The following is a 26,766-nucleotide window of genomic DNA, read 5'->3' on the forward strand; positions in this document are numbered from 1 at the left end:
CTCTGGTGGCTTTGTCCTTCACTATAATACATTTAACTTGGCATCATAAAATACCTAGGTGCCATGGAAGGCAAAATTTTCTGGAATTAAAAATGTATACTTATGAAAAGCAGTATTAAAAAGCATTTCTCCTTCCACTTCCCCTTCATGTTATACTCCTGACAACTTCCTCAGTTATCTGCTCCTACTTTGATCTAACAGTTCTTGATATAGTGCTTCACTAGTTCTATCTTCCTATGTCCATCCTCAATTTACATTGCTGAACAATATATACCCTCTTTAAAAATTTAAAATGAGATTTAACGATGGATAATACAATTTTGATCATCTCTTCAGCACATTTTGATGTAATAGGCCTAAGAAATTAAAAGAATAATGCTCTTGAATAATGTATTACAGTAACGGACTGCTCTTTTTAGGCAATTGCTTGGTATACTCCTATCCATTGGAAACGAGCTTGGGAGGGATTTGACACTGACAAAAAATATACCAGAAGCCCACTGGCAATTTCGTCACCTGGAGTACAGATGAATCGGGCACCATCTACAGTAATCAAAATAAAACAAGATCAACAAACCACAACAAAACTGGAGGAGCAAGTTCATGTTTTTCTTAAGAGGTACTTACTCAAATTTATCTTGTTCAGAATGGTTAACTAAGTACTACCCAAGGATCAGGTGACAAGATGGTAGCAGATAGAGAAATAGACCAGTGGAGATAAGAAATAACATGAACTATTGCTCCAAATTTGAAAAGGATCCGTGTTGTAAAGTGCTATATAAATGTGAATTACTATTATTAATCTACGTAACAGCTTTTACTATATTATAGATGTTTACACTGTTATGTGTTGCAAGCAAAAAAAAATATTTTTAGGGGGGTTTCCAACAGCAGGCACAAATGTAAGGAGAGTTGGTATCAAAGTGTTTATGTCATACAATGTACCCAAACTTTTTGGCTCTTTCATTGCTCATTAGCACCTCCACAGAGGCAGCTAGATGACTCAGTTCATAGAGTTCTGGGCCTCGAGTCAGAAAGACTTGACTCTGGCCTCTGACACTTACTAGCTGTGTGACCCTGACCAAGTCATTTAACCTGTTTGCCCTGGAGGCACCTAGGTAGCTCAGTGAATAGAGCCTAGGGTTCTAGGGCCTAGAGTTAGGAAAGACCTGAGTTCAAATCTGGTTTTAGACACTTACTGGCAGTGTGACTTTGGGCAAGTCATTTAACCTGTGTTTGCCTTAATCTACTGGAGAAGGAGCTAGCAAACCATTCCAATATCATTGCTTAAAAAAAAAAAATCCTGAACAGTATTGGCATGCTATGGGCCACGGGGTCATGAAGAGTCAAAACATAATTGAATGACAGAACAACAACAAAGAGGTAAGGTACTGAAGCTGTAAAGAGGTGAAGCACTCAAGAAGCACATGTCATACCTAACGCTGAGTACTCAAATTCATACTATAATTGGGCAGGTGGAGGGAACAAACTGCTGAAATGAGTGTGCTAGGAGATGCGTATTTTAACACGGATCTTGTTTTTATATCTGTACATAACATTCACATCAGGTATACCTCTTTAATTCTTACAGATAAGTGGATCTTAGAGACAGGATCGTTTTCTTTCGATCTGAAATGCAATTTTAATTATCACAATCTTAACCAATTTGCATAGTTTCTGTCTACCTACTCTTTAGTTTTTTGTCTGTTATAAAAACATAATTTTGATTTTCATTTTTCTTTTACAGAGAAAAAGAAATCCCACCAACTCTTTTCCCCAATCGCAACCCATGGGGCCTCAGTTGCAATTGTCCTGTACATCCCAACTATTCATTGTTCAGACCGATTACTGTGGGCAATGATGGGATCACGTTGTGCAGACAGTCAAGGTTACAATCAGCTAGACCTGACCCAATACCAGGTGAGTCAAGAACCAGTTATTATCAAAAGGGAAAAGGAGGGACAGTACGAATAAGTTTCTACTGAAATATATAATCTCCAAGAGGAAGAGTTGAATAACCACCCATTCTCATTTTGTGGCCATCCAGTGTGCCATAATAAGGTCATATTGATATTAATTTACTTTAGTACAGTCCCCTGCTTCCTAACTAGTATCAGTGCATCCAGTCTCTCATCTCTGCTTGATCCTCCACACCATTATCAAAGTGGTATTTACATCTACAGCAAGATCAAACCAAAAACCTCCAATTAAGGAGGGCACCCAGGTCAGCCATCTCTCTGTTTCCCACCCAGCTGCACTCCTCTGGACTTCTCCAAGGCCCCAGGAGCTTCTTCACTTACAAGATCACATCTGCCCTGGTCTTACATATCATGAGTACCTTCTAACCCTGGAGACTCTCTGATTGGAGGGCGGAGTGGAGAGCTCCCAAGACCTCCATTTAAGGAAGGTGCCTAAGCCGGCTGTTTCCCACTGCCCACCTAGCTGCACTCCCTAGGATTTCTCCATCATGCCCCTGTGTTGGGTACCATCTCTCCCCGTCCCCATTTTTAGCTTTCTTTGGCAAGTTGTATTGATTGTGATTGTAAGCTCCTTGATAGCAGGGGCTGTATTTCTTTTTCATACTTTTATCCCTAGCACTTAGCACAGTACCTGGCACCCAGGCCCTTAAGCAGTATTTGTTGACCGATTAACCACATCACTCTCTGTTTAAGAAGCCTCAGTGGATCCCCACCTTTCAGACAGCTACTGTTCTAGCTTATCAACTTTACTCCCATCATGTATTCTGCACTTCAGCCAGATCAGCCTACTTGCTGTTCCCTGTACTTGATATGATATTGCCCACCTTTGTGCCTTTGCTCAGGCTGTCACTGATGCCTGGCATGCTCTTTCTCCTTGCCTGTACCCCTTGGGATTCCTTGCTCCCTTCTAGACTTAGCTCTAGTGCCACCTCCTTCAACAAGCCATTCTTCCTGATTCTCACAGTTGTCATTCCATTCTACCCACCTCCATCAATTTGTAGTTATTTTGTATTTGTCCTGTATTTCCTGCTCTGGGAACATTCCCATAGAATGTAATCATGTATCATTCCCATAGAATGTAAATTCCTTGAGAGCAAGGACTTTTTTTTAATTTATAGCCACAGCACTTAGTATACAGAAAGTGATTAACAGTTGCTTGTTCATTTGTTGTACATAGTAAGAACTCAAGAAATATTTGAATAAATGAATGAAAAAAAGACAATATCTAGCAGGTGTGTGGTTGGGTTGTCTTATAAATTATTATTTTGTAAGATTGATCTTGAGCCTGAGCCAAAAGTGTATTTTTTCTTGGTCACTAGGGTAGAGAAACTATCCTTTTAGGTTTTACTGTGGTGAAAAGCCATCGATCCCAGCTGCTCAACAGAAAGATATTAACTTAAATCTTCTCACAAAAGCAACAAGGGCCTATCCTGATCTTCAAAGTCACAGCTAATCTATGGTCTAGCTTAGGAGCCTTCTCACTCCATCATTGTCTGCACAGATGATGTCGCCATGTTGCAGGCTCATGTACAGCCTTCTAGGAAATACAATTCAGTGAATTCCTGCCATTGAGTAAGGCTCTCTTGTGGCAAAGAGTCCACAAACATGTCTCTACATAGAGAATGGTAGAAGAAACTGGAAATGTTGCCAAAATAGAGAGAAGAGATATGCTGTCTTCAAATATTTGAAGGGCTGGTATTTGGAAGAAGGATTAGACTTTTCCTAATATCTCAGAAGAATAGAACTAGATCTAGTAGATACTATTAGAGACTAATGGAGTCTGGTTCAATTAAGAAAAAAACTTTGAAAAAATATTAGTCAAGCATGAAAATCAACAAACCTGTGGGGCAGCAATTTTCTTATCAATGAAAGTGTTCGTTCAGAATCTGGATGACCACTTGTCAGAGGAAGAATGTATTTCTTCACAGGGTCAGGGACTGGACTAAATGGTCTTTGAGATCTCTTCTGTCTCTACAATCTCTAATTCTATAATGATAGTCAATGAGAAATCGAGGTTTTGAGTGTGGAATTTCCTTTATGGACATCTTTTCAGAAATGCACCTATTTTGTAGAGTCATGAATATCTGCACCAAGAGTTCTATAAATTTATCCTGACATTATTAGGAACTCGTTACTGCTGGGAACACATTTCTTGTAGTATTCACTAAATTGGGCATCAGAAACTTGCCCCCAAAATATCAAGGAGGGAAAAGGATTATTAAAGGGGATAGTCAGCAATATAATTTACATTACACAAGTCAATCTCAAAGTCAAGACTTTAAACAGCATGGTATGATCACCTAGAAAAGGCCAATTACTTGGATCATTTACAGCCAGACTGAACAAAATACAATGACTTGACACTGATACACTGAACAGAATGCTCTATTTTCTGTAATTACATTTGCTACACTAAAAAAAAAATTAACAAAAAAAATTCAGCACAAATGAAACATAAAATTTCTCATCTGTTCCTTGACTAAGATCACATGTTCTTGGATAATAACTGTGGGATTTCGCCTCTAGTGTTTATAAGGAATTTAGGTTAAAATACCTCATATTCCTAAGGATTATTTTCAGCAATGGATAGACAAGTGAAAATCATTTTTATGTCTTTTCTTACAACTGAAGTAATAGAACATTTTTGAATATTTATGTTTAATTTCAGGGTATTAGTTCTAAGAATAAAGTGATAATGTGAGTGATCACTTCACTATAGTGAATTATATTATACTGTTTAAACCTCATTTTTAGAAATATATACAATTAGTCATCCCCTTTCTTCACTAGGTAAAAATGTTATTTCAGTAAATCGTCAGGTTCAGATCAAGTCACATAGGTCCTAAATGTTTTAGACTCAGATTACCTGAGAAAATCTTTCTTTTGTCTCACAAAAACTAAGGCAGGTTTCACAACTACTACTGATAATCCTACTACTAAATTTCAAGAAATTGTAGTTAGCAGTTTTCTATAAATGTTTCTTAGCTCCAGAATGTATTTGTCTCTTGAACAGCTTTAGTTTATGTGTTTTTTTGTGGGGGTTGGGGGTGGCAGTCAGGGTTAAGTGACTTGCCCAGTATCACTCAGTGTCTGAGGCTACATTTGAACTCAGGTCTTCCTGACTGCAGGGCCAGTGCTCTATCCACTGCAACACCTAGCCTCCCCAGTTTGTCTGCTTTCAATGTGTAATTTAAAATAGACCTTTTAGGAGTAAGTCCAAGGTTCAGTAAAACCGTAGTCCAGTAGTTTGCTGACCTCTGGTGAGATATATCATTTCCAAAGTTTACAGCATATATTTTATGCAAACATACAACTTTTATCCTTTGGGGATTTTTTTGTAGATGACAGATAACAAGCTAGATGCTCTTTATGGCCAGGCTACTCCTTATATTATATATATATTCTATATACATATATATATATAAAATAATGTATCTTTGGAAACCAGTTTAACTCTTTCAGGCCAGTAACTTAACTATTTAGAAAGTTAATGCTTTGGTATACTGAACAGTACAATGATTGACTCATTGAATTCACAAGTAGACATGGTAGGGGGAAAAGCAGTTTTATCTTAACTAGCTATGTGGGAGGATATGGGTAGAAGTAATAGCACCTAGGCATTTAATAACACAATTATTCAAAAATTATGTTCTGTATTGCTTTCTGAGAAATTGGAACATACTAAAATGCTATTTTCCTGGTTTTTATGAAAACTAATTTTTTTTTGTAGAGTAACTATTGAGAATCTTGTTTGTAGATCCCACAGAGTAAAAAAAGTTACCTATATGATGTTATTGGAAAGCTTACAGTAAGATCTCTCTGCCTAAAAAGGTTTTTCTTCCTCCTAGACATCATAGAATCTAAAATTGCATCATTAGAGATCCATTCCTTTGGATTTTATTCCCTTTAGTCCTTTCATAGAATGTAAATACTTCTAAGAGGGGTAACATATTAAACAAATTCACCCTCAAGTGTTTGTGACTTATAAGAAATCACTTCCCCATGATAGGAAGCATTTGATGAACAGTGAAATCGGTCTTTGAAAGCTGGGCTGTTTATTAGCTTCTATTTAACCTTTCTGAGCCTCATCTATAAGATGCATTTCATTGAGTTGTTTTAAAACACCTTGTAAAGCCTTAAAGCACTATATAAATATTAGCTATTATTTGGGAAGAGAAAAGTGGATATTGCTGAGAGATATATGAAGACTTCCCCTAATTAACCTCATTTATTTATAAGGAGATGTGTAGTATATTCAGCTTTTACAAGAAACTGTATCCTTTCTGATACCTTGTCACTTTATAGGTTTGGGGTTTTAAGACCAATCATATAGAAAGTGATTATTTCCCCCATTCATTAGACTTATAAGCAATGTGATAAAATAGAATGGAAGACATGGTACCTGAACTCAATAAAGATATAGGTTAGAATTCTATCTCTAGTATCTACTAGCTATGTCTTCATGGGCAAGTCATTTAATATCTCTGAAACTGTTTCCTAATCCATAAAATTCAGATAAAAGTATTCGTAGAATGTAGTACAGAGGGAGAGAATCAAATGAGATAAAGTATATAAGATGCTTTGAAAACTTTCAAGTGGTAGTCAAATGTCAGCTGTTATTATTATTATTTAGATAATTGTTTATATGTTGGTTCATTGCAAGTAGTAGGGATTATTTGATTTATTTTATTTGTATCCCCACCCAGCATAATGCTGGGCATATAGAAGGCGCTTAATACATGTTAATTGAGTGATTGTAACAAAGTAAAATAGAGCTGTCTGAAAATAGAGTAGACTGCTCTAGGAGGTAGGTACTCCCTCACTAGAGGTCTTCAAGCAGAGGTCAAATGACCACTTCTTGGAAATGTTACAGGTTTACCTGAGACAGTGATTGCCTTTGGATATGTATAGATAAATTAACATAACATATAGTGAATAGAGTTCTGAATTTGGAGTTAGGAAGACTCTTACTAGCTGTGTGACTTTGGCTAGGTCACCTAACCCCTCCAAGCTTCAGTTTCCTCATTTGTAAAATGAGGATGACCTTTGAGGTCCTTTCCAGTTCTAAATCTAGGATCCTAACTATATAGGCTTTCCTCAGATATGGAAAGAGAGAAAGAAGAATATAATACTTGGTCTAGTAATGTGTCTTAAAAAAAAATCTTAATTTCATTAAATACCTCCCAATTACATTGTAAAAAATGTTTAACATTCATTTTTAAAAATTTTGAGTTCCAAATTTTCTCCCTCCCTCCTGCCCTTCTCTCTCCTCTTGGAAAGGTAAGCAATATGATATCAATTGTACATGTGAAGAGATCAGCCCAGGAGAACAGTTTTCCTTAATAATTTCTTGAAATAAAAAAATTTCTTGAAATGTGACGTCTAGACCCTTTCTTTGATCTTGGCTTTCAGGTTGTCCAGTAATCCTTAAATTATCTCTCCTTAATCTGTTTTCTAGGTCAGTTCTTTTTCTGATGAGATATGTCACATTTTCTTCTTTTTCTTTTGACTTTGTTTTATTGTTTCTTGATGTCTCGTGGAGTCAGCTTCCACTTGCCCAATTCTGATTTTTAAGGAATTATTTTCTTCACCGAGCTTTTATATCTCTTTTTCCATTTGGCCAATTCTCTTTTTTAAGGAGTTATTTTCGTCAGTGAAGTTTTGTACCTCTTTTTCTATTCAGCCAATTCTGTTCTTTAAGATATTTTCTTCAGTATTTTGTGTGCCTCTTTTATCATCTTTTGACTCTTTTTAATTGTCTTTTTCATATTTTCCTCCCTCACTCTCATTTCTTTACCTAATTATTATTCTACCACTCTTATTTGATTTCAGAAATCAATTTTTAGCTCTTCCAGGAATTCTTGTCAGGCTTGTGTCCAATTTACATTTTTCCCTTTGAGACTTTACTTGTAGCTATATTGACTTCATTGTCTTCTTCTGGGTTTGTGTCTTGACCTTCCTTTCACCATAAGAGCTTTCTATGGTCAGGTTCATTTTTGTTGTTTGTTCTTTTTCCCAGCCAATTTTCTTGACTTTGAATTTATGGTAAAGTTGGGATCTGTTTTCCATGTGGGTGGGAAGGGGCACTATCCCAAGCTTCAGGCTTTTTTTCATACTGCTGTTTTCAAAGCTAGTTCAGGGAGAGGGAGAGTGATGGGATTTGAAAGTTTTCAGTGCTTCCAGGGTGGTGTGATGTAGGGAGAAGTGTGGTCACTACTCTCCTGGGCTAGGCTCTGGTCCTTACTGAGGAAGAGCCGAGCCCCTGGTTTCTTGGAATTATAATCATTACTGCTCCTCAGAGTTCCTGTTCCCTTGGAACCAGAAGTGATACTGCTCTTCAGAGCCTCTGCTCCCTTGGGACTGGAAGTAATGCTGCTAGTCAGGGTCTCTGATCCCTTGTGACCAAAAGCGATACTGCTTCTCAGTGTTCCCACACCCTCTTGATCAGAAATGCTCCTTTCTGTTCTTGAACCATGACCCAGAAGTGGGTATAAGCAGTGGAGCTGCCAGATAGCACCTTGTTCCATACCCTGTGCTAACACAAGGGTCACTCTCTCTGACTAGTTGCCAGGTGCCCTTACTGCCCCTGGCTTGAGAATTCCCAAAGTTGCTGTGCTTGTGCTGCCACCACCTAGTCGCACCATTAGTGTTGCATCGTCATGGGCTCCAGGTCAACCACCACCCCTGTGTCACAAATCTCTCCTTCCAACCTCCTAAGTTGCATTGGGCTGGAATGTCTCACCATGACCTTTTCTTGGCTCTGCCATTACAGATTTAGATTTGAGGTGTTATTTTAAAGTTATTTGGAGAGGAATGTTGGGATAGGTCAGCTAAGTGCTTGCTGTCCTCTGCAATCTTGGTTCCTCCCCAAGAAGTCACCTTTTCTACAGAAACAGAAATACTCTTTACTAAAAATCCTACTCCATTGATTCATTATAGCATGGAGCTGACCCTGAGTTTTGGGGTCTATACCAGAGTACTTCTGGCTTCTTTGGAAGAGGAGTGTAAGAGAAGAGAGAAACAAAATGAGCTGAATAATAAGATTGGGTAGCTGGTGTAGAGAAATTTGGACTTATGAAGAAGGTCCAAGATTGAATTTGGGAAAGAGAAATTTTGGATATATTAAGTAAAATATGAAAGGGAACAGTTTCCAGGTACAGTTTCTACTTCAAATTTTGGTAAGAAAAAAGTTAAAGGAGAAGGATGAAGTAAGGACAAAGTAAAAACCTTGTCAAGAAGGCCAGAGATTGGGTTTATTCAAGGGAAGTTTAGAAGAAATGAAGAAATTTCAAGGAGAATAATGTTCAGGTTTAGATTCTGTTCCTTATTTTTTGCTCCTGGGAAGAAGGTTGAAAGAGGAGCAGAATTAAAGAGGATTAAGGAATAAGGAGCTAAAGAAAAGGAATCAAAGAAAAACACTCAAAGAAGGAAAAGGAGAAAAGATCAGGCAAGGTAAGTTAGAAAAAGTAAAACAAGTAAAATGGTAAATAAGACATACAAATTGGTGGAATATATTTTAGGACTAGCCCCAAAGGAGAAAGGAAGTATAGACTATATTTATCAAGTTGTTGTGACAAAGGAAGGGAAGTTCATCGTAGCTTTGGAGGCATTGAGAGATAATAAAAAGTCTAAAGGAAGGTATACAGGAGGAAAGGTGTAAACACTAATAAGTAGTTTGGTGGGTATTTTTGTTTTGTTTTCTTTTTAAGGCTGAGATGCTCAATATGGAGATCAGGGAGAAGATATATGTGACTTGCATGGATTGTGTAATTATATTTTTACCATAGCCAGCTGACCTATGTTCCAAGTGGGATGTCTCTCTAGTTTATCAGGGCCAATAAAGTATTCAGGGAGGTGGCAGGATCCAAAATAGACAAGGGGAGACTTGATCATTGTCAGGAGGTTGAAAACTGGAAGACTGTCAATCAGGGCAGCCATAAACCTGGAGCTAAAAAAAATTGAAACTATTCTTAAAGAGGAGTAACTTCTTGTCCTTCAAGGAATGATAAAGTTGGGGCAGCTAGGTGGTGCAGCAGATAGAGCACAGCCCTGAAGTCAGGAGGACCTGAGTTCAAATCTGACCTCAGACCAAACACTTGACACTTACTAGCTGTGTGACCCTGAGCAAGTCATTTAACCCCAATTGCCTAAAAATTAAAAAAAAAATTAAAAGAAAGGAATGATAAAGTTAAGCCACAGAATCAGTCATATGAAAGAACATTACAAAAGAACATCGAATGAAAGGGTCAGATGAAGAAAAGAAGAACTTTCTGCTTGGGGATGTGGAGGCAGTGACAATAGTCATGACTGTTGTCTTCCTGTGGGTGTGAATCCAAGATATAACAGATTATCTCACAATACTTATCAAAACAGATAACTATTACCAATGGTAATTGGTGATTCACGTGTACAGAAATGATACTACCAGAAGAAACCTAAAAAGTTTTGCCAAAAATCACAGAATCTAAACTAAAAACCACAGGGACACAGTTGATTTTCCTTAGTGCATCCCATCAAAGGTAAGGAGTACCAAAATAAAATGAAAATTTATTTGCAAAGTGAACATCTGGCTAACAAGATGGTGTTTGAGAACTGAATTAAGATTTCTGGATTATGGCTTAAAATGTAGTAATACTAAACTCCTGAGGGTGCTCCTACCAAAGGCAGGTAAGAATGTATTTACCTGGAGTCTTACAAATGTAATCAGGAGGGCTCTAAGCTTAAAAAAATTACGAGAAAAGAAGGAAAATGCCTTTATTTCTCCAACATAAATTGTAGGTACTGAAATAGTTGAAAGGAAAAAAAGCAGTTATAAAAATGCAGAAGTTCATAAGGGACAAAATTTTTAAAAGTTACCAGTAGTAAAATCTATGGCTTCCAGTCTATGCACAGAGGCCCAAAGTTTGGTCAGTAAGAGGAATTAGAGGTCTTAATGCAAGGTGACACATTTAACCTCGTGGTTCTCACTAAAACATGGTGGTTTGAAATAAGACTGAAATATGGCCCGAGAAACCTCTCATTCGGAAAGGAACAGAATAGGCAAAAAGGAATGGGGAGTAGTGTTGTATATTAAAAAGGTATATCCATGTGAAGAAATCCAAAATCTATTTGGGGAGAAAGGGAAAGCTTGATGGAAAGTATTGGAGTGAAGACCAAAGAAGGTGGAAGCAAAAAAGGGTTTCATCATCTGAATATACTATAGACCACGCAGACAGAAAAAAAAAACAATCCAGAAAAAGATCACAAATCTGACACAAATACATGCTCTGTAGGGATAAGAGGCTCATTTTCCATATATTTGCTAGAGCTCTCTTTCTTCCAAAAACAGACTAGCTAACAACTGATCGAAATGCCTTAATGAGAATTTCATCCTTCAAAGGCTGGAGGAACCAATAAGTGATAATTCTGTTCTGGATATTCATATCACTTAAAAGGAAGGAATTGAAGTTGCTGAGGTGGGAATAATGGGAGCATTGGATTGAAGTAACTGCTTCTTCCTAGAATTTATGATAAGGGAAAGAGTGAAATGCTGGAAATCATCTAACTCATACCCTAGATTTGGGGAATATGACTTTCATAGAATTCAGAAGAAGGAGAGATAGCATCCCATGGGCAGTCCAGCCCAGAAGAGCACCTAGTTGGCCTTGGTGAGTTCAAGTCACCTGACACAGATGAATTAAATCCTTATATGCTGAAAGAGTGGATGATTGCTAGGCTATTATCATGACATTTGAAAGATCATGGAGAATGGGAGAAATCCCATAGGACTGGAGAGGGGAAATTCTGACTTTGACTTTGAGTCATTTTTCAGTGGTGTCCAAATCTTTGTGACCCCATTTGGGGTTTTCTTGACCAAGATTCTAGCATGGCTTGCCATTTCCTTCTCCAGCTCATTTTATAGATGAGAAAACTGAGGCAAACAGGGTGAAGTGGCATGTCCAGGGTCACACAGTTAGGAAGTGTCTGAGGCTGGATTTGAACTTATGAAGAGGAGTTTTCATGACTCCAAGCCCAATTCTCTAACCACTGTACCAGGAGAGGGGAAAATATGTAGTCTTAATTTTCAAAGAAGGAACAAGAACAGAGTCTACAAATTGTAGAACTGTGAACTTGACTTTAATTCCTGGGAAATTTTTAGAACATATGATTGAACTCATTGAAAATATAGAATAAGAAGCAGTGATTACACAGAGCTAGCTCTGAAAGAATAGGTCATGCCAGATTAACCTTTCCTTTTTTGACAAGTTACTAAACTGATTGATCAGAGAACAGTTGTAGCTTACTTATGTTTTAGCAATGCATTTGATTAAATCTCTCATAGTAATTTTGTAAAAAAACATACAAAGATGTGGACTAGATAAGTCAAAGCTTATCATCTTGAGTCAAAAGGAATTAAATGACTACACTTGGAGAGTGGTTGTTAGTTATCCAATGTTATGTTGGCCACAGTAGTGAAGTGTCCCAGAGATTGGTACTTGATCCTGTGGTGCTTAATATTTTTATCCTTTAAATATTTTATTTTTGTCCAATTACATGAGTCCCAAATTCTCTTTCTCCCTCCCTTCTTAACCCCCTCCTTGAGAAGGTACACAGTTTAATATAGATTGTACATGTGAAGTCATAAAAAACATATTTCCATACTAGTCGTGTTATGAAAGAAAACAAAAAACAAAAAAAAGGGAAAGGAAAAATAAAAATAAAAATAAATAAAGTTAAAAAAAAAACCATATGCTTCAATCTGCATTCAGACTCCATCAGTTCTTTCTCTGGAAGTAGGTAGCGTTTTTTATCATAAATCCTTCAGAATTATCTTGAATCATTATGTTGCTGAAGATAACTAAATCATTCACAGTTATTTATCGTATAATATTACTGTTACTATGTACATGTTCTCCTGGTTTTGCTCACCTCAGTTTGCCTCAGTTCATGTAAGTCTTTCCAGGTTTTTCTGAAATTATCCTGATTGTCATTTCTTACAGCACAATAGTATTCCATCACGGTCATATGCCACAACTTGTTCAGTCATTCCCCAGTTGATGGGCATACCCTCAATTTCCAAGTCTTTTCCACCACTAAAAAGAGCTGCTGTATTTTTGTACATATAGGTCCTTTTCCCCTTTTTGTCTCTTTGGGATACAGCCCTAGTAGTGGCATTTCTGGGTCAAAGGGTCTGCACAGTCTTTTGAGCATAGTTCCAAATTGCTCTCCAGAATGGTTGGATCAGTTCACAAATCCACCAAAAGTGCTTTAGTGTCCCAGTTTTCCCACATCCCCACCAACATTTGTCATTTTTCTTTTCTATCCCATTAGCCAATCTGATAGGTTTGAGGTGGTACCTCAAAAGTTGTTTTAATTTGCATTTCTCTAATCAATAGTAATTTAGAGCATTTTTATATGACGAGATAGCTTTGATTTCTTCATCTGAAAACAGTCTGTTCATATCCTTTGACCATTTATCAATTAGGGAATAACTCGTATTCTTATAAATGGGACTCAGTTCTCTATATATTTAAGAAATGAGACCTTTATCAGAGAAACTTGCTGTAAATTTTTTTTCACAGTTTTGGTTACTAATTCTGTATTTCCCTCCATCCTATTTTTCTCATATTTCTCTCTCTCTCTCTCTCTCTCTCTCTCTCTCTCTCTCTCTCTCTCTCTCTCTCTCTCCCTTTTACCCTGTACCTCCTCAAAAGTGTTTCTCTTCTAACCACCACCTCCCCCCAACCTAATATCCCTTCTATCAGTCCCCCTCTTCTCTTATCCCTTTCGCCTCCCACTTCCTTGTATAGCAAGATTGATTTCTATACCCAACTGAGTGTATATGTTATTCTCTCTTTGAGCTAATTCCAGTGAGAGTCAAGTTCAAGCACATTCTGCCACCCCACCCCCCATTTCCCCCTTTACTGTAAAAGCTCTTTCATACCCGTTTTATGTGAGATAATTTACCCCATTTTACCTTTCATTCCCCCAGTGCATCCATTTTTGTCCTTAATTTATTTTTTAAGATATTACCCTATTATAGTCAACTCACACCTGTGCCCTCTGTCTATGTATACTTCTAACTACTTTAATAATTATAAAATTCTTAGGACTTGCAAGTGTCATCTTCCTATGAAGGAATGTAAACTGTTAAACCATACTGAATCCCTTAGGATTTCTCTTTTCTTTTTTCTTTTTAAATTTTTAGGCAATTGGGGTTAAGTGACTTGCCCAGGGTCACACAGCTAGTAAGTGTCCCGTGTTTGGTCTGAGGCCAGATTTGAACTCAGGCCCTCCTCAATCCAGGGCCAGTGTTCTATCTACTGTACCACCTAGCTGCCCCAGGATTTCTCTTTTCTGTTTTACCTGTTTATGCTTCTCATGAGTCTTGTATTTGAAAGTAAAATTTTCTATTCAGCAGTTTTTGTTTTGTTTTGTTTTGTTTTCAGTCAGGAATGCTTGAAAGTCCTCTATTTCTGTAAATGTCATTTTTTTCCCCCTGAAGAATTATACTCCATTTTGCTGTGGGTAGGTGATTCTTGATTGTAACCCTAGCTCCTTTGCCCTCCAGAATATCATATCCGAAGCCCTCTGATCCTTTACTGTAGAAACTGCTAAATCTTGTGTTATCCTGACTATGGCATCACGATATTTGAATTTTTCTTTCTGACTGCTTGCAATATTTTCTCCTTGACCTGGGAGCTTTGGAATTTGGCTATAATATTCCTAGGAGTTTTCATTTGAGGATCTTTTTCAGGAGGTGATCAGTGGATTCTTTGCATTTCTATTTTACCCTCTGGTTCTAGGATATCAGGGCAGTTTTCCTTGATAATTTCTGGAAAGATGTTTGTCTAGGCTGTTTTTATGATCATGGCTTTGAGGTAGTCCAATAATCCTTAAATTATCCTTCTACTTGCCCAATTCTAATTTTTGAGGAATTATTTTCTTCAGTGAGTTTTTGTACCTCCTTTTCCATTTGGTCAATTCTATTTTTTAAGGATTTCTTCTTATCAGTGAATTTTTTTATATCTTTTTCCATTTGGCCAGTTCTGCTTTTGAAGGCATCCTTCTCTTCAGTGGATTTTTGTGTCTCTTTTACCATTTGGCCTATTCTGATTTTTAAGGTGTTGTTTTCTTCAGTAATTTTTTTTGTGCCTCCTTTGCTAAGCTGTTGACTTTTTTCATGATTTTGTTATATCACTCTCATTGTTTTCTCTAATTTTTCCTCTATGTGTCATTTGGTTTTTTAAAATCCTTTTTTTTTGTGAGGCAACTGGGGTTAAGTGACTTGTGCAGGGTCACATAGGCCAGTGCTTTATCTGCTGCACCATCTAGCTGTCCCCAATTTTTAAAATCCTTTTTGGGCTCTTCCAAAAATAATTTTTGGCCCTGAGACCAGCTCACATTTTTCTTTAAGGCTTTGGATGTTACTGTTTTGATTTTGTTCATTTCTTCTGAGTTTCTATTTTGATCTTCTCTGTCACCATAGTAATTTTCTCTGGTCAAGTTCTTTTTTGTTGTTGTTTGCTCATTTTCCAGCCTATTTCTTGACTTTTAACTTTATCTTGAAGTTGGGATCTTCTCCTGAGGTGGAGGGAGCAATGTGCCAAAGCTTGTGTTTTTCATGCTGCTGTTTTCTGCAATGTAATGTGGCAATCAAAAAAAAAAAAAAGCTAACAGCTTTAAGCTACATTAAGAGAAGCATAGCTTTTAGGAATAAGTAGATGACAATCTCTCTGTACTCTGCCATGATCAGACAACATTTGGACAAGACACTGATAAATTAGAGAGCAACCAATATAGTGAACAGCTTTGAGTGCATGTCACTATCAGTAGAAGGAACTGAAGATGTTTAGCCTAGATAAGAGAGAACTCAGACAATGCATGATAGCAGCAAAATGAAAACCAGTAGAAAAAGGGGGGAAGCAGCAAAAAGGAAAATTAAAATTTGATATCTAGAAAAACTTCCTAACGAGTAGACTTTTATAAAAGCAGAATATTCATGAGATAGTGGGTTCATCATCATTGGAGGTCTTGGAGCAGAAGCTGGATAACGACTTATCAATATGTATTAGTGAGGAATCCTTTTCAGGTATGGGTTGTACTGGGTGGCTAATGAAGTCCCTTCCAACTCTGAAATTCTGTGACACTGTAGCTGAGACTTTGCCATTGGACTTCCCTAACACTGCCACAACTGCACGTTTTAAAGTAAAGAACCAGACACAGATTTAAGTATCTGTCATATGATGACCAGACTAAATGCAGAGGAGGTAATCACCAGAGGGTTGGTGACTATCTACTAAGTATTTGGCAGAGGAAAATTTATAGCAAAATGGGGTCTTTAAAGTATTAAAATGATAGCATTCTCTATTACTTAAAAAAAAAAGCAAGTGAAACACTACAGAACAAAATTAAAACTATAAAGAGCTCAGAATAAGTACAAGTTTCACATTAAACTTTAGTTCTTGTCAGTTACTATTTAATCTAACTTCTCCTCCTCTCCTCTTCTCCCTTTTCCTCTCATCTCCTCCAAAAGAATCCTCAATCTACCTTTAAGATTCTTCTTCTTTCCAAATTGAAACAATGGACAATGATTATCTGTGTGAGATGCCCTTGAATGTTCATTAAAATTGTTACCCATATAATCACTCTGATTCCTTTGAAACTCATTGTTTCTTTAAAAATTACTTTGCATTTGTGCGTATTTTGGCCTAACAATTAACACCAAGAAAACACAGGTGCTCCTCCAGCCAGCACTGCACTATCCTTGTGTGGAACCATCAGTTATAGCAAATGAAGAAGTTTTGAATACTGTTTACTTACCTTGGCAGTACACTTTCCAGAGACATACACATTGATAATGAGGTTGATGCATGCATTGCCAAAGCTAGCTCAGTGTTTGATGGGCTTCGAAGGAAAGTATGGGAGAGAAAAGGTATTAGACTGACTATCAAACTGAAGATCACCATTATGCTGACCTCATTGTTGTATACCTGTGAAACCTGAACAGTATTCCAGCACCGTGGCAGGAAACTGAATGGCTTCCTTTTGAATTGTCTTAAGAAGATTCTGAAGATCACCTGGCAGGATAAAGTACTGAACACTGAGGTCTTTTCTCTAATTACACTGCCAAGCATTCAAACTCTACTGCAGAGAGCACAACTCCAATGGGCTGGCCACATTGTTCAAATGCCAAATGTACACTTGCCTAAAAGACTATTTTCCAGAGAACTCACACAAGCCAAGCGCTCACATGATGGTCAGAAGAACTGCTACAAAGACACTCTCAAGGCTTCTCTGAAGAACTTTTGAATTGGTTGTGTGACATGAGAGATGCTGGCAAAGGATTACCCAGCATGGTGTACCCGCGTCAAAGAAAGCACTGTGCTATATGAGCAAAGCAGCCTAGAAGTAGCTCAAAAGAAACACGAGATGCACAAATTTAGAGAATTCACCCCGAATGTTCACATGGACTATTTGTGTCCAACCTGTGGTAGAGCATTTTGAGCTCATAGATCTGAGCAGACACACTGTAACTTGACTCTTAACATAATGATGCCATTTTGGTTCTCCTCCAGAACAAAGGACAGCAACAGCCACCACCCAACTTTGCAGATACCTGTGATATATGTAGAAGTTCAAATGATGCAAAACTAGTAACATTCTGTTTGTTTCTAAGACCGTTAACATGGTTTGACCAAGCATCAAAAGCTAAGGGTAGAAAAAGAAAATCAATGCAGAACCAGAAATAATATTTTTAAAATTTGGATTACAATAGAAATTATGATGTGGTGTATTTCAGTTGACTCCTGGCACCTCCCCTAATGAAATTTATGAGGAAATTTTCTGGCTGGTAAAATTAATTTGCAAACTAAAATGTTTGTATAATAATAAAAGATACATGTTCAAGATGCCTCTCCCCCACCCAAGCTGTGATCATTTGTGACTTGAAATATCATATTTGTTTTTTTTAAAATCAGCCTATGAAAAACTTAATGATAATTAAAAGTTTCCTTTCATGTAGTTTAAAAAGCATCTAAGAGCTTAAGGACTGTGTCTCAAATCACTACTTAATGGTTCTGAAGGCTTTGGTTTGTAAATAAAAAGGAAATCCTTTGTTGCTTTTTCCAGGTCCTTCTAGAGAAGTTTTATGTTTTTGTTGTTGGTTTATTAGAGAATTTGTTTTAGTAAAAAAGTCTCATCTTGAAACATTAACTTGATTCTTACATTCCATCTTCCCTTCCTAGCCCCCTACTCTTTGTCTGTTGGAACCCGAAGAAACAAAACTACAAATGCGAGCCACCTGAATCACAAAAGCAGCAGGAAATCAGCTTCATCTCCAGAGGTGAGTAACAGTGTTGTAAATCCTGTGTGTATTTATGTTAGGGGGTAAAAAAAACCCCTCATCATTAGAAGTCTCTTTAAAACCTGTTGTGGAACTGGATATTCTGTAATAGCCTCAGGTCATTAGTTTCCCATAAAAAATGTGATGATCTGTCTTACACTTATCTTGTTTTCCCTATTAGCTAGTAAAGTCTAAGAGGGTAAGACACAAGCTTCACTTCTATACCCTATCCCCCAGTGCTTAAAACATAAAACTTCTCTAGAAGGACCTGGAAAAAATAGTTTGAAAGTTCAATGCAGTTCCACTAACAGTCTTTTTTGACCCCTTGTGATTAACATAATATTAGCTGAAATTATTTAGGTGAAAGAGAGTGTAGGTCCATTTTTATACAAAATGTATCTTTTTGTGGTACCTTTATTTCCATTAGAAATTCTTGCTTCTACCATGAAATGGTTTTTTAAGCTTGGATCATGACAAATTTCTTCAGTGTTTTGGTTTTTTTTGTTTTTTACCTACTAAATAGAAATCCCAATACTTAACTACAATGGGAAGAGCTAATCACAAATGGCCTTCACCTATCCCTAAAGTTCTGTGTTGAGCCCTTTCCAGCAAATTGCTTACCAACTGATGGTGTCCATTCAGCACTATAAGTTTACAGTACGCATGGGGTTGGAATAACTTGTTATGAAAATATTATGTTGAATCAGATGGGATTTTGGGTATGCTTGAGGATGATGGAAAGATTGCTAGATGTGAGTCAGAAGACCTAGGTTCAGGTCTTTCCTCTGCCATTTACTAGCTGCATGGACAAGCCTCAGTTTCTTTATCTATAAAATGGAGAATAATATTTACACTACCAAAATTACCTTGAGGATCAAATGTGTTATTGTTTCTTAAAATTAAACTAGAGGACTATAGGGGTGGAGAGAGGCTAAAAACATTTTGAAAATGAGATTTGGCTCCAAGGATCCTTCTTAGGTATTTATTATTTGTGGGGGAGGGGAAGTTGACCATGGTCTTCCTGGAATCTTTATCTAAGGCCTTTGTAAATTACACTGTATTGGTGATAACACTTCAATATGTGCTCCTGGATTACACATTTATTTTAGTTGACACTGAGAAAGATATTTTCTGCTTCACCCTATGAAGAGACCTACCTACTTACATGAAGCACTATCTATATCTATATATTAATTATGAAACACTTAAATTAAAGCCATGAAGATATCTTTGATTGCTCTGTTGTTATATGAAATTTAACATGTCGATATGTTTGGCATCTAGAAAAAGAAAACTTGAATGTTAAAAATTGCCTTCTCATTAAACATTAGGACTAGCATCTAATCTGCCCATCCCCAGAGAGGTTAAGCAATTTGCCCAAGATCCCATAGCTAATTAGTGACATGGACAGGTCTAGAACCCCAGTCTCCAGTATTCTTTCACTATACCACAAGATCTAATGTTCACCAAACATCAGGTTCCCTGGCCAATTCGCACCACTATTTATTCAAATAATTTTCTTCTGCCCTATTCAGAAGTTCAAAGCTAGTTTTTTTTTCTTCTAAGGACCATATCCCTGGAATTCGTGGCTTATTCTTTGTTATGTCTTTCCTAGAGAGTTCACTCCATTATGCCTCAAATAGGCAGCTATTTTTAAGTGAGTATCTTGCAGTGCTAGGAAAGCTGGAGAAACAAATGTCTATAGGTAGGTTACAAATTCAAGGACCACATATTAGTATTTTGAGACAGTTTTAAATGGTAATGCAGTCTCTTCTCAGTATTCCCCCAGGTGACCCGATTAATTTTTTGTTCACTATGCTTTCTTTGCTAAGTTATCCTTAGCCTGAGATATTTTTCTCAGTTCCCTGATCTCTGAATCAGCAAGATCTTTTTCTGATTGGAACTCAGATCCATCCCTTGATTTCAGGTCAAAAACAAAACCACCTAAACCCCAACTCCATAGTATGTCCATGACTTTAACTACAGAAATTTCCAGAACCAGTTCCTCTTTATTTAGGGACTCCAAACTGCTTTTTATCACTTTTCTTAGCTGTGTGCTTTGATCATCTTCACATGTTCTTGATTCTGATGCCTTTCTAGCAGGCTAATTATACCAGATTGATTATCAATGTTAATTGCCTACTCCTGGGTTTTTTCAGTAGCTCTCTTCTTTCTTTTTCTAGCATAACCTCCAAGTCCTTTCTACTTTCCCTACCACCAGGGCAGCTAGGTGAGTCAGTGGATAGAGTACCTGGCCAGAAGACTCTTCTTTCTGAGTTTAAATCTGGCCTCAGACACTTATTAGCTATGTGACCCTGGGCAAGTCACTTAACCCCATTTGCCTCAGTTTCCTCATCTGTAAAATGAGCAAGAGAAGGAAATAACAAACCACTACAGTATCTTTACCAAGAAAACCCCAAATTGGGTCATGAAGAGTCAGATGCAACTGAAATGATTTAACAGCAACTACCACTAATCACCACTTGCCATCCAGCACCTTCAACGTCTCATGATAGGTATCTACAACCACCCTTGGGGGGTTAGCCACCTTCCCAATCTCTATCCCTCTGGACTATTGTGTCATCTGAGAAAACATTTTTATATCCACAATTCAACTGTACTTCAGTTTCCTGGGTCAATACAGACTGGAAATATTCTTAAATGACATTAATTTTTGGAATAAGAGGGGTTGGTATGTTTTACTACATACCAAGGCAAGGAAATGACATGAGATTAACGACCTCCCGTGCCATGCCCCACCCCCCGCCAAAGAAAAAAATAAAAGATTGTCAAGTATCCTTCATAGTCATTAAGCACCAAAACCTTTTATTTTTTATTCCCTCCATTGTTATTAATAGGACTCACTAGGAAATGTCCACAAATTTTTTCAGTTGGACCTCTTCACTTTGGTAACATTGGTAAATTTAAATCCTCTTTCCCCCAAGCAGGCCCCAAGCTTCCTACTCTATAAAGTTATAATCCCCTGAAGATATCTTAGCTCCATCTTTCACAGCCTCCACCTCCATCTGGTGGTGTCTTTAGGTCTGGCCATTTTTGTATCCTAGGATATTTTCTTGAAACAAAAGCTATTTGGGATTTGGGGGTGGGGGGCAGGATTTTGGAGGAAGGAATGAAGGAGTTCCTGTCAGCTAAATAACAATTTCTTTCCAAAGCATATTAGTCTGAAGTGTACATGTCCTAACAGTTTAGCATTTCACTAAAGATTATGTTATAATCCTTCTTTGAAACAAAGGCATCTTTCAGCTCTCATTAGGACACACTAAATTCATAAACATTCCTTAGTGACAAGTTAGGGACTGAAGGAAATACAAGTAAAGAAATGTTTGGATTTTCTTTAGTTTTCCCTTTTTATACTAATGATAACATTCATGATCACTAGCTCTGCTTGATCCTTTTAATAAATAGTGACGGATGTTTTGCCTTCACTAATAGAAGACTGAACAGTCTAAAAGTCTTAATGCTGATATTTGCTACAAAATAAACTGAGGGCCTATTTCCAAAATCACAAATTTAACAATAATAGTTTGGAACAAACAAAACAAAAGCAATGTTCAGTATTCAAGGTCCTTTGACAATGGGTCACATTCCTGTGCAGCAGTTAAAAATGTGCTCCACCCCCAGTACAATAACTTCCAGATCTCCTTGCTTTCCAGTGGGAATGGAGGAGTTTGTTGTGAGACTAATGGATAGCATAGGTGTGGTGATGCAGCAAAAATGAAAACCAGCTGCATATATAACTTTCTCAAGAGTTCCCATAACAGTAAGGGTAGCAGAGGATAATTAAAGAATTTTAGAAGGGGAGAGGTTATTTTTCCACTTGGCAAATTCATGCAACATGTGGTAGCAAAGATCCTAGAAAAGTCTGGAAGGATAGGAGACAAAGAAAAATGAAATGAGAAGCTAGAATATGTAACGTCTTCAGAACTAGCTTTATGAATCATCAGTAGTCTATGTAGACAAAAGAGCAGCTCTAGAGTACGTCTTCCAAAATTTCAACCATGTATTTAGAGCTTCAATCAGTTAATAAGCATTTATTAAGTGCCTACTGTGCGTCACCAGGCTAAGCACTGGGAATACAAAAAAGAGGCACAGACAGTCTCTGCTGTCAAGGAGCTTACAATCTACTGGAGGAAACAACAAGGAAACAAATATGTATAAACAAGCTACATACAGGATAGATAGTAAATAATTAAAAGAGGGAAAGCACTAGAATTAAGAGGGGTTGGGAAAGACTGCCTTTAGAAAATGAGAGTTTATTTGGGACTTGAGAGAAACCAGGGGCTGAAGATAAGGAGGGAGAATGTTTCTGGCATGGGAGACAGCAGGAGAAAATGCTTGGAGCCAAGAGATAGAGCATCTTATTTATAGAAGAGCCAGGAGGCCAGTGTCACTGGAAAGAAGAGTATATGGTAGAGAGAGAGGTGTAAAAAGACTACAAAGGTAGGTTATGAAGGGCTTTGAATACCAAACAGGATTTTCCATTTGATCCTGGAGGTGACAGGGAGTTATTGAGTAGGGATCAGACCTGCACTTTAGGAATAATCCCTTTGGCAGCTAAATTAAATTGGGAGAAACTTATAGCAGGCAGACCAAGAAGTGAGCTATTGCTATCACCCAAGCATGAAGTGATGAAGGCTTGCACCAGGGTGATGGCGGTATCATAGGAGAGAATGGGGCATGTTGCAAAGGTGAAATTGATAGGCCTTGGCAACAGTTTGGATATGGCAAGTGAAAGATACCAAAGGGTTAAGGAGGATACCTAGGTTGTGAGCCTGAGGGACTAGAAGGATTATGTTGCCTTATCAGCACTAGATAGAGGAGAGGGATTAGAGGGAAAGATAACTAGTTTAATTTTGAACCTACTGAATTTAAGATGTCTATGGTTCATGGAATTCGAGATGTCTGAATGGTAGATGGAAATACGTTATTGGAGATCAGCAAAAAAGTTAGGGCAAGTATATGTAAAGTGATATGGACTTGTTTTCTTTTTTAGATACTAGTTCCTAGGATCATAGCCTGTAAACAGTTTTACTGCGCACGGGCCTCATTATATAATCATAAGTAATATAAACATTTGAGCTTAGGTTGTAAACAGTCCACTGCACCTGCTCTATGCTAAGTCTCCATGATATTGCTAAAGTTAATGTAAACTTATGAGCCTACTGCTGGCAAAATGCCTCCTTTGTCTGTTTCTCTATAAATCAGGTGGGCACTGGTCAATGAATGTGGAATATGGAATGTGAAAGCTGTGCTTGTCTTGACTCGCCACCATCAAGACTTACGAGGATGATGTAAGGGCTGGTGCTCCTACTCTTATTCTCACTGGCCCGTACAAGAAGGGTAATTGAGAAGAATAAAGTAAATTAACCCCTCATCATGTCTCTGTTGCTATCTTCCTGTCTGCCTGCATCCGGAGTGAACATGCTAGAGGCTGGAGCCCAGAAGCTCCTGTGTTATAGCAAGCTATATAGATAAGAATCATCACCATAGAGATGATAATTAAATCCATGGGAACTGATGAGGTCACCAAGTGAAGTAGTATATAGGGGGAATAAAAGAGGGTGCAGGTAAGAACCCTGTGGGATACCAATGGTATGTGGGTGTGACCCAGAAAAGGATTCAGCAAAGGAGACAGAGAAGGGGCAGTCTGGTAGGTAGGAGGAATACCAGGAGAGAGTGGTGTCTTGAACATTTTGAGAAAAGAGGGTGATCCAACAGTGTCAAAGACTGAAGGGAATTCAAGAAGAATGAGGATTTTAAAAAGGCCATTGGATTTGACAATTAAGGAAATCATTAATAATATTGGAGAGAATAGTTTCAGTGGAATGATGAGATTGGAAAGTGTATTGTAGGGAGTTAAGAAGAAGAGAGTATGAGACAAGGAAATGGAAGGCACCTATTGTAGATGGTCTTCTTGAGGACTTTTGCCACAAAGAGCAGAAGAAATATAATATGATGGCAGGGATAGAAGGATCAAGTGAAGGTTTTTTTGAGGATGGAGAAGACATGGGCATTTTTGCAGGCAAGAGGGAAGGAGCCAGTAGGCAAGAGATTGAAGATAAGTCATACAGTAGGAGTGACAGAGGGGGTAATCTGTTGGAGTAGATGGGATGAAATATGGTATTGCTTATAAAGGTAGAGAGGTTAGCCTTTAGTACAGAGTAGGGCTACCTCTCTGTGTGAGACAAGAATGAAAGAGGAGATAGTGGCAAAAAACATGAATGAGATGAGGGAAAAGAGAGAAGAGGGAGTCATGGTAAATGGCCTTATTTTTTTTCTCATGTGGGCGGGTGGATGTTTGAGGGAGGATGAAAAGGTTTAAAAGAGCTGTTGTGGAAAATGGGATAGTGAGTTAATAAAGGAGGTGTAGAAGATTGTCTAGCAGCAGTGAAGGCCCAGTTGAGGTTGTATAACATAAAACTGTAGTGAACTTAATTAGTGTCGCAACCAGCTCAATCGGCTCACTTTGAAGACTCATGACCAGCTTGATCTTCTATCTCAAATACGCATTGATGAGGCAGGAGGCAGGATGGAAGCAACCCCGTTTATTTTTAGCATAGCACTCACTTATATAGTAAAATAACAAGAACTCTGTCTCATGTTACAATGATGTATAATCCATGCTGTGCTCAAGGACAGTGCACACACAGTCCGTGCACATATCTATGTCCAATCACAAGTACACTGTTGATGACTAATAAGTTACTAGGGAAGTTAAAGATGCATAGGATGGATCACCGAACCAGGCAACCTTTGCTCATGGACCAACACCTGAGAGGGGCTTCAGCTCTTCAGTGAGATCTCATGAACCATCTGTGGCCCTCTGCATCCTTACAGATCCCTAACAATTCCCCCTTTTTGTTTTTGCCAGAGACGGAGCATAAGAAGCTCAGTCCCAAAGTCCTTTATCTGATTAGCTATGCACCTGATCAAACACGGCCTGCAACACAGCATGGCTAGCAATAGCAAACATAATGGCAATAAAGAAGGTAATAAAGACATAAGCCACAGTCCAAGGTTATCAAAAGGCGTACGGAGTTCATCTAGCCTATCAAGTATATGTTGGGCAGTCTTATCTGGCATCAAATCTTCATCAGCTGCCCTCGCAATATCATTAGCAATTCTGTATAAATCATCAGTATCCAATGCAACAGTAGAATTCCCAAACAGACCGTTCAGATGTCTACGTATTCTCTGCCAATCCCTCGGGAGTCGTTATATTTAACATTGGTAAGACAAATAAATTCATACCTATAATCACATTTCAAATGTGTTCTATATTCTAAAATATCCAATTCATCACCTATTTCAATAATGGTTTCCTTCATTCCCTCAAGTATGTGGTAAAATTCCTCATCTATCCTTTTTTGTGTTTGAAAACCCTTTGATGCATTGCGAGCTAATTGATTCATAAAATCAGCATGAACCATTTCATTTTTTGCGATAGATATAGATTGGGATAAAGATACAGAAGCAGTTATGATAGCTATAAGTGATACAATTCCTAATACTACACATGAAATACATCTCTTCTCCCAAACAACTGCTAATTGATTTCTTTTGGTCTATTATTCCAAAAATATGATCAGAACGTGACTCATACCAATCTTTGCTTTTCACAGGCACCAAAGCAAACTTTTGTTGTGTACTGATGAAAATAATTTGGTCTCTAATCTTGGTTCCTATACATTTGGATACACTGCAATTAATACAAGTAACATTATATTCCCCCGAATTCATCATTCTTTTGAGGTGTAAACTGAAATTCCTTCCCCAATCCTACAGATGCATTGCCTTGTAAAATAACCTCAGGTATTGTCTCTCCCCATGTAATTAGTCTTGGCCATGGCAGTTTTGTCACAAAAGTCCATCTTGTTGTATTTTCTGTCTCTGCTGCTGTGTTCTGTACCACTGCCAACAATAACGACAAGAGTCACAGCTTGGTTACAAGTTTGTGTAGTGCCTTCTTCTTATTCTTTTGACTCCTTTGATTCCTGGCCAGCCTGTGTTTTCTCTTCTGCTTGCCTTGTCCCTTCTGAATGGATAGTGCAGACATCCTTTGTTCTGACCCAAAGTTCTCCATCACCTGTGAAAATAAAAACAAACCCTTGCCCCCAGGTTAGCACTTGCCCTGGGCCCTGCCAGACACCATCAACGTCTCTCCACATGACTTTCATATTGTGTTTAGAAAAAAGGAATCTGTTTGATTTAGTGGTTTCACTATTACTGTTGTCATTTCCTGCCAGATATTTTATTGCAGGAGAGAGGTTGCAACTGTCAAATTTTAAGTAGTTTATAGTGTAGAGTGCAGTGTTCAATTGATACCCTTAGCTCCCCCTTTTTGTTTTTGGTTTTTACAAAAGGCAAAACAATCTGTAGTTGTATAGGGACCTTTCATCATGCCGCTTGATTCTGTCTTACAGCTCAGGGTATGGAGAGTGT

At 37.8% G+C, this 26,766-nt stretch overlaps 1 protein-coding gene across 24 annotated transcripts in view; it reads left to right on the forward strand.

Annotated features, from left to right (window-relative positions):
• Window positions 1-26,766, forward strand: part of LMNTD1 (lamin tail domain containing 1) — a 218,799-nt gene that overhangs the window by 116,787 nt on the left and 75,246 nt on the right. For 22 of the 24 annotated variants that reach the window (XM_078155044.1, XM_078155023.1, XM_078155017.1 and 19 more), the window contains 3 exons: window positions 420-619; window positions 1,748-1,920; window positions 18,206-18,303. In XM_078155044.1, the coding sequence (XP_078011170.1) occupies window positions 420-619; window positions 1,748-1,920; window positions 18,206-18,303 (471 nt within the window). Of the gene's footprint in view, window positions 1-419; window positions 620-1,747; window positions 1,921-18,205; window positions 18,304-19,412; window positions 19,488-23,529; window positions 23,699-26,766 lie in introns of those variants that run through there. The other 2 variants (XM_020965024.2, XM_020965044.2) reach the window with 2 other exon arrangements.

This window comes from Phascolarctos cinereus, unplaced genomic scaffold (genome assembly GCF_003287225.1).
Source record: "Phascolarctos cinereus isolate Bilbo 61053 unplaced genomic scaffold, phaCin_HiC Scaffold_1;HRSCAF=81, whole genome shotgun sequence".
Classification (NCBI taxonomy): Eukaryota; Metazoa; Chordata; class Mammalia; order Diprotodontia; family Phascolarctidae; genus Phascolarctos; species Phascolarctos cinereus.